General features: G+C 45.0%; 1 protein-coding gene across 1 annotated transcript in view; it reads left to right on the forward strand.

The window, feature by feature from the left end:
* ABCA13 (ATP binding cassette subfamily A member 13) overlaps window positions 1-12,103 on the forward strand; it is a 500,786-nt gene that overhangs the window by 55,600 nt on the left and 433,083 nt on the right. The window contains 5 exon segments of the mRNA XM_014593022.1: window positions 770-934; window positions 2,780-2,979; window positions 9,485-9,612; window positions 10,399-10,499; window positions 11,298-11,474. Coding sequence (XP_014448508.1) covers window positions 770-934; window positions 2,780-2,979; window positions 9,485-9,612; window positions 10,399-10,499; window positions 11,298-11,474 — 771 coding nt within the window.

Consider the following 12,103-nt stretch of genomic DNA (forward strand, 5'->3'; position numbering starts at 1 on the left):
CCAGGCCGTTCCCGTCGCGCGGCTGCGCTGGGGGGCGGGAGCCCCCGGCCGCCGATTTCATCCATTTTTGATAATTAGAAAAGAAAACCTTGGCAAAGCAATTTTGTTAGTCCGGAGTATCGGGTAAATTGGACTGGCTCGTATTTGCTTGTGGCCTGAGAATGAAGCTGAGTAATACTTTATTACATCCCTGTTCCTGATCTGGAGAGACAGTTGTTTCCATTGTTGGTGGACAGTCCTGAAAAATAGAACCAATTTCCTTAACTATAAGTGTCCCCCCTCAAGTTAAATTGCATAGACATTGTAAGTGACACTTTACCACCAGTTCCTTCTTTTTTATATGATATTTGTTATTTACATTTAATCCCTGAACATCTTTAAAGTATATGGCATGGTTTTTTCCCATAGTGAGTACAGTGAGTACAGTATGTATCAGTCAAGACAAAGACATTACCATATACATTATCATCAGCAAATAACTTTTCATTTTTGTGTCAATTGAATGTATTGTTCATTTTTTCCCTGTTCCCCTCTCTCCCTCCCCCTATTACTACCCACTATTAACCACCCCCTACTATCTCTAGTATCCACAGTTGCCCTCCCTGCTAGTATACCTTCCGATCTTTGTATGCCCCACTCACTATTCACCTGTTACTTTTTTGCAAGCAAATGTAAGAGCTTTTACTTTGGTCAGATTGTGGTATTATTTTCAGAAGAGAAACAGTCTAGAGAAAATGACTTCTTTTTTTATTTTTTATATTGTTGCCAGATTCCCATGGACAGCTCATTAGAGAGGATGGTGTGTTCAATCTTGTCCAGCACATCAGAAGACAAAGCTGAGAGAGAGAGCCCCCATGGCACCTGTCACTCTAGGTGGTCAGAGGTCAAAGACTATCTCGTGCACACCATCAGCTGGTGGCGAGTCTACAAACAGGTGCTGCCCACACCCACATACTTGGTCCATGAGCCTGCCACTTTGAAATGGTCCAAACAGATTTCTTATCCTCAGAGAAGGGGAGGAGAGGATTCTGTGTCTTTGCTAGGGAAAAGCCTGAAGCATTCCAAACCCTGGCCCTGTGTACACCTGTTCCCATGTGTATCCACCAGTTTCAACAGTAGTGCTACCAAGAGTCCTTCCAGGCCTAATCACCCTCCAATGACTGAGAGTCCCCTGACCTGGCTGCTGTCACTGGCTATGTTGACCTTAAGCCTTTGCTGCCAGCATTCATATTCCTAGTCCTTTGCTTCCACTCTGGTTTTGACGAGAGCACAGTGCACAGTGACTGTAATTTAGAGGTGAACAGTGAGAAAGGAGGTGGTGGTCTGGTCTGTTTTCACAGACCACGTTCTGTAGGGCAGAATCTCAGAGTTTGTGGTTCTTATGGCCTTGAACCTGATAGGGGCCAGGTCTGTTCACAGCTTTGTGTTCCTTGGGGAAATTTTGGAGGCACGTGGGGCAGGACACCCCCCACACCCCCACCCCATGGGATCACTTCCCATTTGCTTTATTGGGTGTCATATCCCCCAGCCAGTGTTTTTCCTTAAAGAGCACACCTGCTTAGCCTCCCTGTGACATATGCTACTGATAAAGGTCAAAGCTTTAAAAAGTGGATAAAACATTATTTAAAAAAAATAGGTATTGTTGTCCATATGCTGACACTAAACTGACACTAAAATGATCAAGGAAAAGTGCTAGAATGAGCAGCACCAAAGTGGTCAGATGGACACCTTTGCTTTGTGTATTGTCTGAGTAACTGAACCTGTGGTTAATGTAGGCTTAGTGAGCACACACGAATGTTGCCAACAACTTCTCTGCATCATATGGTTTAGGCGTAACAGACCTATTTTAGGGCCAGCAAATTGGCATGGAGGTTAAGGTGGCTGGATCCCACATGCCTGATTGCATGGTTGGAATCCCAGACCTGGAGGCTTAAAAAAATTCCAAGAGGAGAAGGGATTGCAGCATGATTTCTCTCTCTCTCTCTCTGTGCTTCTCTCTGGTGAGCATACACACCCTATAGCAAAAACAAAATAAACAAGATCTATTTTGGTTTAATGTTGACAATTGCTGTTGTTGGTGTCACCCTAAGGCCATGTCATCGAATTGTATTTAATAACTATGTTAACTTTATATATATATATATATATATATGGGAGGTTTTTTTTTTTCCCTTAGGGCACGTGCTCTTGCTGGAGAGAGAGAGACAGAGACAGTGAGAGGGAAAGTCAGAAATCACCCCCCCAGGAGAATGGTCAGCTGGAAAGCCATATTCCCATCTCCTCCATTCTCCTCCTAAGACCTTGGGCACACATGCACACGTGCCTGGCATGATTTTTCAAGCCACTGGTTCCGGAACTCAAACTGCCATTGGCCATGTGAGAATCCAGCGACATAACTGCTGTGCCATATGCTGGCCCCTATGGTGTATATTTCAAAGTGTATGAATATATTTATACTAGCCTGAATATGTCAGTTTAGTTTTTATGTTAAATACATTTAGAAATTTATGTTTTTCCCTTCTCTTTTTTTCTTCTCTTTGGGGAAAGGAAGGAAGCAAATAGTCAACTAAAATGTTGGTACATCCACTGTTGCAATTTGTCATTTTAAATTTCTGAGTAGAAAGTAAGTCGTCATGAAGTCATTAATAGACATGTCCATTTGCCACAGCAACATAAAAAATTGGCTCTACGTCACCTGGAGTAGCCTGTTTCTGAACTAAAGACTATTATTTCTACCTTGAGAACCTTAATAACAGTACTTTTGTTTGGAAATCGGCAGGTGTTCGATCAATGGCGACAGGCTGGGCTGCTTCAGGAGACACTGATGGCTGCAGCCCAGAGTGTGGAGGCGCTCAGGGATCAGTTTGAAGAATATACCACGCCATGGAAGGTGGCAGGGACTCTGCACTTGGGGCTGCTCCTCCTAAATGACAGCTTGGCAGCAGGTGGCCCCACGGACAACCACATATCCCCCATGCTGTAAGGCATACATCCCTGCTTTATTACTGATTAGATTAGAAAACACTGAATTGTTTAAAGAATTATTTAATTTAATTTTATTCATCATTATTACTATTACTTTAATTTGACCAGAGAGAGATAGTGACAGAGGGAGAGAGAAAGTGAGAAAGTAAGCCTTCAGGTCCAGGACTAGAACCATGGTTGGCCACACACTTAACCACTATGCCACCTGCTGGTCCCAGATAACACTGAATTGTAAGAATGCATGATGGGTGGCCGGCCCAGTAGCCTAGTGGTTAAAGGAGCTAGATCCTGCATGGTTGATGTGTGTGTGTATGTGGGTGCTCCAAATCCTGACAGAATGGAGACATGGAAGAGAAGGGATTGCGGTGTGACCAAGCCCCCTGGGGGCACGTTCTCCTTGTTCCTCTCTCTGGCATGTATACACACCCTGTGACAATAAAAAGAAAAAAAGAAAGCATGATGGGGCTGACTCCGTAGCACAGTGGTAATGTGCTTATGCAAGCGAAGCCAGATCCATGTGGAGAATGCAATTCAGATTCCAACCTGTTTAGTGTGAAACAGGCTGGTGCATGCAATAGTGACTGAGGGATAATGGATTGAAGGACAGGAAAAGGATATCTCAGTAGAATCAGACCCTGTGGAGAGTTCCCTCTCTCTCTTTCTCTCTCTGGTGTGTGCACAATATGCTCTATCATGAATTAAAACAAAATTAAAGGGCCAGTCCATGCAGTGGTTAAGTCCTGGACACTGGGAGCCAGATTGTACATGGCTAGCCTTGGTTCGAAACCCACTCTGGTGGCTTAGAAAACACTCCAGATGCATGTGCATGTGTGCCCATAGTCCTGGAGAATTGGAGGAAAAAGGATTGGAGTGTGACTACACCCCATTGGAGGATGGCTGGCTGGCTTTCTTTCTTTCTTTCTTTCTTTCTTTCTTTCTTTCTTTCTTTCTTTATCTCTCTTTCTCTTTCTCTTTCTCTTTCTCTTTCTCTTTCTCTTTCTCTTTCTCCCTAGTAAGTGTATTTATCCTCTGGCAATGAATTAAAACAAAATTAAAGGGCCAGTCCATGCAGTGGTTAAGTCCTGGACACTGGGAGCCAGATTGTACATGGCTAGCCTTGGTTCGAAACCCACTCTGGTGGCTTAGAAAACACTCCAGATGCATGTGCATGTGTGCCCATAGTCCTGGAGAATTGGAGGAAAAAGGATTGGAGTGTGACTACACCCCATTGGAGGATGGCTGGCTGGCTTTCTTTCTTTCTTTCTTTCTTTCTTTCTTTCTTTCTTTCTTTCTTTATCTCTCTTTCTCTTTCTCTTTCTCTTTCTCTTTCTCTTTCTCTTTCTCCCTAGTAAGTGTATTTATCCTCTGGCAACTAAAACAAGAAAAAGAAAAGAAAAGAAAAACAAAACCTAAGAAAATTTTAAATAAAAAGAATATACAATAATTGTATTAGAAAGAAATTCTGTAAAATGACACTGGATGATGGATTCCTAGTTAGCAAATTAGAAATCCTAGGCTTGAATTGTGGCCCATCACAGGCTAGAGGTCTCTACAGAGGTCTGGGTGCCCATTAGATGCTGAAAACAGTCCAATGGGGGAAGATATTTGAGAGGTTTTTAGCTGCCTGGATTTTGGTCTTCTATCTGGCATTTGTTCTAAAGTAAACAAATATATTTAGAGATTCTTTCATGTGAAGAACTACCTGTTTTCATATTGTTTAAAAAATTGTGTATAGTTGAGGTATTTAAAGTCTAGAAATATTGTAGAAGTGAGGCAAGGTGGACTTTGTGGTTTCTTTTTAAAATAGCAAAAGAATATTCACCAAAGTGGTCAATTCTGGTACAGAATTCTTCCTCAGAAGGTGTGGCACTTTGTAGAAAGCTCAATCTTATTACCCTCAGGAAACCAAGACTCTCCTTGAAGAGATCAAGAGGGTTCTCCATATTATATCAAGAGGGAAATACAGACTCTTGCTCCCCCTGTACTGTGAAGATGGTGTTGTGATGTCAATATTACACGGGGCTGTGCTTTTATGATTACACAATAGCTACTCCTTCCATTTCCAGCTCTCCCACGTCTCCTGGAACCCCATTAGGAAACAGGATCTTGCTTTTGAAAGTCCTATTTCCTAACATTTACTTAAGAGGTGGCCCAGGGAGTGGGGCAGCCATGTGGTTCCCCACCAGGGCCCTAAAAGCTACAGGAAGGTAGAGACAGGGACCAGCAGGGATGCTTGGAAATGGTGAGCTAGACACAGGGCAGGGACAGGACATTGCATTGGGGTGTTTTGGCAACTTTTCTGCTGGTTGGCTTGGGAAACATAATGTGTCTATTACTTAATGTACATTAATAGAGACACTGCATTGCCATCTTAATTATCCTGTGTATCTCAAATGCTCCGTGGTGCTTTAACCAGGGTCCTACTTGCTTTCTGCTAGACCAAGAGAAGGAAGCCCTGGGAGGTCCTACCTGGCCTGTATGTTGCACATGGATGTGGAAAACTCAGGCTATAGCCCCCTCAGAGTCCCAGGCTTGGGCATCCTCCCTCAAACACAATGTCTACACATGCAGTGGCAGGACCAGAAGCCCTAGCACTGGCCTTGCCATCCATTTGCCTTAGGAGCCTCCATTTCTATCTGAACACTGTTTTTGTCAGGGGTGACACAGAACTGCCACCTGTTGCTGTCTGGGTGACAGAAACTCCACTACCTGTGCAGGTCTGGTCCCTGTGTTGGCTTCTTGGGCTTTGGCTCCTGTCTGGTAATGGCATTGCTAAGTGATCTCCAAGGCCTCTGCTGGTCTTCGACCCCTTGCCTGCTGGAGACAGGGCATGGAACTGCCCAATGGCTCGTGACTTCACTATAAGGAAGGGGGAATCCACCCACATTGTTAGGCTGCTGTGGGGATCAACAGAGGAGAGACCCCAGCACTGAGAATCACCCACACTTAAAAGATAGTCTTAAACATTGGCCCTTCTCCCCCTCTGCTACCAACATCTGCTTCTCTCTCCTACACTCATCTCACCAGCCATCCTCCTGCTTGTTACAGATTCACTAATTTTCTTGGAGTCCCTTCATATATACTGTCAAGGCTTTGTGATCCCTGTTGTTATTCTACTATTTTTGTAGTAATTTTTTTCTTTTACTCTTATATGTTGCTACTGATCCCATCCCAGTAGATGCAGTGCATGTGTGTACGTGTGTGTGTGTGTGTGTGTGTGTGTGTGTGTGTATCTTAATTGGCATCCTCTTAGTTTCAGATTTATGTTGGTTTTGCCCTTCTCCCCCTCTGCTACCAACATCTGCTTCTCTCTCCTACACTCATCTCACCAGCCATCCTCCTGCTTGTTACAGATTCACTAATTTTCTTGGAGTCCCTTCATATATACTGTCAAGGCTTTGTGATCCCTGTTGTTATTCTACTATTTTTGTAGTAATTTTTTTCTTTTACTCTTATATGTTGCTACTGATCCCATCCCAGTAGATGCAGTGCATGTGTGTACGTGTGTGTGTGTGTGTGTGTGTGTGTGTGTGCGTGTGTGTGTATCATCAAAATTCTGATTGCCACATTGAAGCGGAGAGTGGAATGGTGGGTGCCAGGAGCTGGGAAGGGGTTGGGGAGGGTAGACCAGGGAGAACTTGAGTAACAGCTGCGAAACTGCCCTTTGGTAGAGGAGTGAGCTAGAGTTCTCTAGCATGGGAGAGTAACTATAGTGATGAATGTAAGTTGAATATATACTTCAAAGGAACCAGAAGAAAGGATTTCAAATGTTTACAACAGACCGTAATGAGGAAGGCCTCAGAAACGAGCAGCAGCCTGAGAGGGTGGGTTTGTTTAGTGCCCGATTTGATCACACCTTACTCCATAAATATTACAAATGTTAAGAAGCCCCGATCACTTTCTTTTCTGGGCTATGCACTTTCTCATCTGCTGGACTGATGGCCCAGACTCTGTTTCCTGTTGTCTTTCCTGAACATTGCCTGATACTCCCTTCTCCACCACAATATTTTTGGTGGTGTTTTTGTTTTATCTATTGATATCTTTGTTACTTCCTTTTCAATGTTTCATCTTTGTTCCTCCAATTCAGCTTAAATGCTTCAATTAAATCAGATGTTGCTTACCTCCTCCAAATCTTAGTCACATCCTTTAAAAGAGACTCTACATCTGTTATCGAAAGCTTAAGCTTTGGTCCTGGCAACCACACTCCTTTCTGTTCACCCTGTCTCTACAACCAGTTGTTCAGGTCTTTTTCTCTTCCCAAGTCCAAGTGTTCAACCAAAAGCAATAAATGTATCCCTAGACCTCGGCAAGAAGCCGAGAACTTCCTGTCATTACAGGTCATCTTTCCATGCTGTGGTTTTGTCTTTCTTGTCCTGGTCATGTCACTCAGGATGCCTGAGACCTGGCAGCTCTGCCTCCATGCCCGGATGGGTAGTTCGGGTCCTGGCAAGGAAGGGCTCCCAGAGGGCCTCTGGGCCCTCCTCACTGCACCCCTGCACCTCACAGATGTGGACTTGTCCCCAGTACCTGGCCCTTCTGTGTCCTTGCTTGTCAGAGCTTGAAGAGGCTGCACAGGCCACATCCCAGCCACAGAGCATATCCATTTTCCTTGGGGAGGATAAAATAAAGCACAACCATCTCTTTCCCATTTTCTAGTTCTCCCCCCACCCTAAGACAACTCTACTTGTGCCTCTCTGTAATCCAGAATCAGAGAATAGAGTCACCTAGTCCCCCTGCATGCTGGGGAGGCTCAGTTGAAGAAGCCATCCCTATGGTTTTAGGCAGGGTAGGTGGCCAGGAGCCCGGGCAGCAGGCAGGAAGCCTTAGCACACAGGTGGCCGAGTGGCTGCTCTGCCCTGTGGGGCTGACATGGGATGGGCACCAGCTCTCACCAGATTTTTGAAGGAGACACTTAGCAGGGGCCCTCGTCACCCTCCCTGCACCCTCTGCAGTGGTCAGATTCCTCAGCCACAGAGAAACAGCAACTATTTTGTCAAACCTGTGACTCACCCAAGACTGTGGAGATGCTGTGAGGAGACGGCCAGGTGGTGCAGAGTTGGGATGAAGAAGGAGCACAAATGTAGCCCGGCTCCAGCCATAGGGCATTTTGCTGGCTCCACATGGCTGCCTGCCCTCTTGCTTCACTCTCCTTTTAGTTGTCTGTCTTCCGAGGTTGAGGATGCCATGTGCTCACACAAAGTCCTTCCCCATCTCTAGGACTCAGGAAGGAGGAAACAGAAAGGCTTGGAAAAATCTAGAAAGTGGGAAAGAAATGGGTGTGCTTTATTGTATTCTCACCAAGGAAAAGAGACACCCTGTCGACTTGGAACCCAGAGGTTGGCAGCCAGCCTGTTCGAGCTCTGACAAGCAAGGGCAGAGAAGACCCAGAAGGCCTGCATGTGCCTGCTCCCGGGCAGTTTTGCCTCCCATTCCTCATACCTATTTTGATTTCAGTTCCCTCTCAGTCTCAGACTCATTTCTTTGTCAGTGTTTCTTCTGGGTTACCTCCTGCATTTGCTCCTGAAAGACATGCTCCAAAGCAAGTCGGAGCCCGTAGGAGTGCCCTGCAAGCCCTGCCTCGTCTGCCAGCTGCAGGGAGTAGCCCATGCAGGCAGGGAACGGCAGCTCTCACAGTGCTGCTTGCAACTCCTCCCTGGTGGCTCTTCTACCTGGCCTTCAAGGTGACAGCTGAGCACTCAGTCTCTTCAGCAGGCCTGGGTTGGACACTCCTGTGCCTTAGCTAAGCCTGGGCCCTGTTAAGCTAAGTTTCTAGGGTCTGTAAGTAACAAATGCCTGGCAGGTCATCCTTCTTTGACCTCAGGGACTCTGATGAGCATTGCTAATTTGCTGTAGCACTATTTCCATGGGACTGTACTCTACCATGTACCATCTCAACACTCTAAAACTTCTCTGAAAATGTTTCTGTCCTAAATGTAGGCTTCAAGAAAGACACTTCTTATAAAGTAACTTTATTCATGGTAGACAAAACATTTGTAAGAGAAGGAGAGGGAGGGAGGGGTACCCTGGGCAGTATTTTGTCCCCTTTCCCACCCTCCGGCCCCTCAGGATCTTGGGTGCCCTTGCATGTGTGTATTTTCAGACCTACCTGGGGATCCAAACATACTGTCAGACATGTAGCTTTCAGCATTGCAGTTAAATTTGCCATTGACTATTCTATCAGCCTATCGGATGTTTTTAAATCCTACCTGCAAATTTATCTTAACCCTCAGCATGATTGCATGCTGCTAGAAATATACTTTTCAGTTTGGGGGTAAAAGACAGTTTAATCTGTATTTAGTACCATAGGGAATCTCCAAATCAGCTGATTCAAATAGCGTGATTTGTCAAGGAGTTAGTTAGATGATGAGGTGGGACTTTTAGTCCACAGATACACCTTCCAAAGTAGCAGACTATTTCCCTTCAAATGGAATCTTCATTTCCCTGGTTGGCACATTGAACTGCTTTCCATTTTATTTCACACATTTGTATTTGTTCTCAGATTACAGCATCTCCAGAAATTGCAGAGCCTGTTACAAAACCTGCCCCAGTGGCCAGCTCTGAAGAGATTGCTTTGGCTAGATGGAGCTCTCAGGAATGCAATAGCCCAAGATTTGCATTTCATCCAAGGTAAAGCAGCTCTGGTGTTACCAACTTACTAAAAGCAAGCAGGAAACTCATTGTAAAATGGCCTCGAAGCTGCCCGACAGCATTGTAAAGTTCAGAGACAAGTTATGCTGGTGTTGAATCTATATTTGTGTTTTGTGATGATGTCTTCTGGGGGTATTTTAAATACAGCCACCAAGGTGGGATGAACAGTGCTGTCATGATGAAGGATGCATCCTTCTGTGTGCCGCAAGTTACATGACCTACGACAGGTTGTTTCCTGGGTCGGGATTTGATATTTGCATTCACACCAGCAGCTGCAGCTCTCAGGCTGGAGAGGGGCCAGAGCACAACGTGAATAGGCCAGTTGTTCATGTTCTGTGTCCCTCCCCTCTACTTCCTGGAGACTGGCAGGGGAGCAGGTGCCTCTGGTTTGCAGAACGCTTTTCTTTGACCCTGCCGTCAACTCTAGAGGGTGCCATTCCTTTGAGAAGGTCAAGTTTGCACTTTGGTGCAGGTGGGATGAAGTCTCTTCATCTTCTCAGGGAGGAGAGAGAAGAAATGAAGAGAGGTGTTCCTTTAGAAGTCAAACTCCTGTATTAAAAACTACTCACGAGTTTTCAGGAAGGATAAATGGTATAACAATGACATTTCCTCTCTAAGGAAGATAATAAAACGTATGATAACAGATCAAGGGTATTGAAATGGTTGTGTTCAGATTTCAGTTTATTGATTCATGACCATGTCTTGAAGTCAAGCTCAGAGTAGCTTACTTCGGGTGAAAACTAAATCAATTTGTCAATCTTGCAGAAATCCTCACTCTCCTGGAGATGTCAGCTAACAACTTCAATTGGGTTGGACCTGACTGGCTGAAGCTGGACAAGGACGTGTTCTTTAGGGAGTTAAAGCAGGTAAAGCACAGCCAAGGATTGTAAATAAATAATTTTCATCAAACTTTCAAGAAGTTCGTGCAATATTCAGCTCTGCTCTGTTGTGAATTGCATTAACAAGAGAAAGCGGACAAGGGGCAAGTTTTAGAAAAACTTCATTGCATTTTAAAAACTTACAAAAAAAAACTTAAAAAAATTTTATTCATGATAGAAAGTGTATACACATACACATGCACATGAAAAAGACAGAGAGACCAGTACCCTTGACAGGGTCTCTTCATGATCTTTTTTTTTCTTTTTTTTGAGAGATTTTCGCTATAGGCGCATGCGCTCACTAGACAGACAGAGAGAGACAGAGAGACAGAAAGCGAGAAATCACCCCCCAGGGGGGATGGTCACGCCGCAATCCCTTCTCCTCCATTCTCCTCTCGGGATCTTAGGCATGCATGCACACGTGCCCGGCGTGAGTTTTAAGCCACCAGGTCCGGGATGCGAACCGCAGTTGACTATGTGGGAGTCCAGCGACATAGCCATTACGCTAACTGCTGGTTCCCTCCCTAGTGCTTTATCTTGTCAGGAGCTTGGGCACTCCCACATGCTCCTAGCATGTTCGAGGTTGACCAGGAATCCAAGCCCACAGACGGCCATGTGGCTTCTAGCACTGCAGTTCAGCACTCTACTGTCCATCCCAGTGGGACTGGACCTATCCTAAATTTTTTGTTGTTGTTTATTTTTATTTGCAGTTCTTGCACCCACACATGGGAAGTACATATAAGTCTCTCTAAATGCTATTTCTTTTCACCCTCATTAATTTTTCAGATGTTGATAAAGAATGCCACTAATCTCTGCCTACATAGAAGCTTGTCTGAGAAGGAGGCTTTCTTGCTTCCTGGAAACTCCAGTGTCTGGGGTGGCCTCCTAGGGCTGTTGTGCCATCACAACTCCTCCAACATGACCAATGTTGTAAACAAGCTACTTGGTTCAATAGAGAATGCCGTAAGTATGTTACCATCTTATCTCTTCCAAGAGCACCAAAGTGTTCATTTTTAAGGTTAAATCACTGAAGATGATAATGTTTAACCAAGAGTTTTAGCAGGGCAAGTGTTGACATTAACCCTCTAAAGTGCCAACCGAATCCCAGCCACACAGCCTCAACCTTATTCTTTTCTTCCCGTCTGACTGCATGGGAGGTTGCGTGGTGACCTCCAACTAAAACCTACTTGACATTTCTGAGATCACCCCGGGCTTTCTGAGTATGGTATTTCTGCTTCCCTGGCTTCCAAGTTCTCTGTCCTGCTCCACTTGCAGCTGCGGTGCCAAGGAAAGTAGAAGATTATTGTGATCAGTCAACTTGTAACAAAGCTGTGGTTTTCGGTGGTCACAGTATTTAAAAGTCAAGTTCCTTGGGGTTGTTAAGAGAGTTAGATCCCATGTGGCCAACCATGGTTCAAGTTCTGGTACTAATGGGTTGAAAAATATACCAGGTGTGTGTGTGTGTGTGTGTGTGTGTGTGTGTGCGCGCGCGTGTGCATGCTCAAAATCTCAACAGAATGAAGTGGCGGAGAAAGGATTGTAGTGTGATGACACCCCGTTGGGAAATGCTTTCTCCCTCCCTCTCTCTGTCT

This window comes from Tupaia chinensis, unplaced genomic scaffold (genome assembly GCF_000334495.1).
Source record: "Tupaia chinensis unplaced genomic scaffold, TupChi_1.0 Scaffold139484_1, whole genome shotgun sequence".
Lineage (NCBI taxonomy): Eukaryota > Metazoa > Chordata > Mammalia > Scandentia > Tupaiidae > Tupaia > Tupaia belangeri.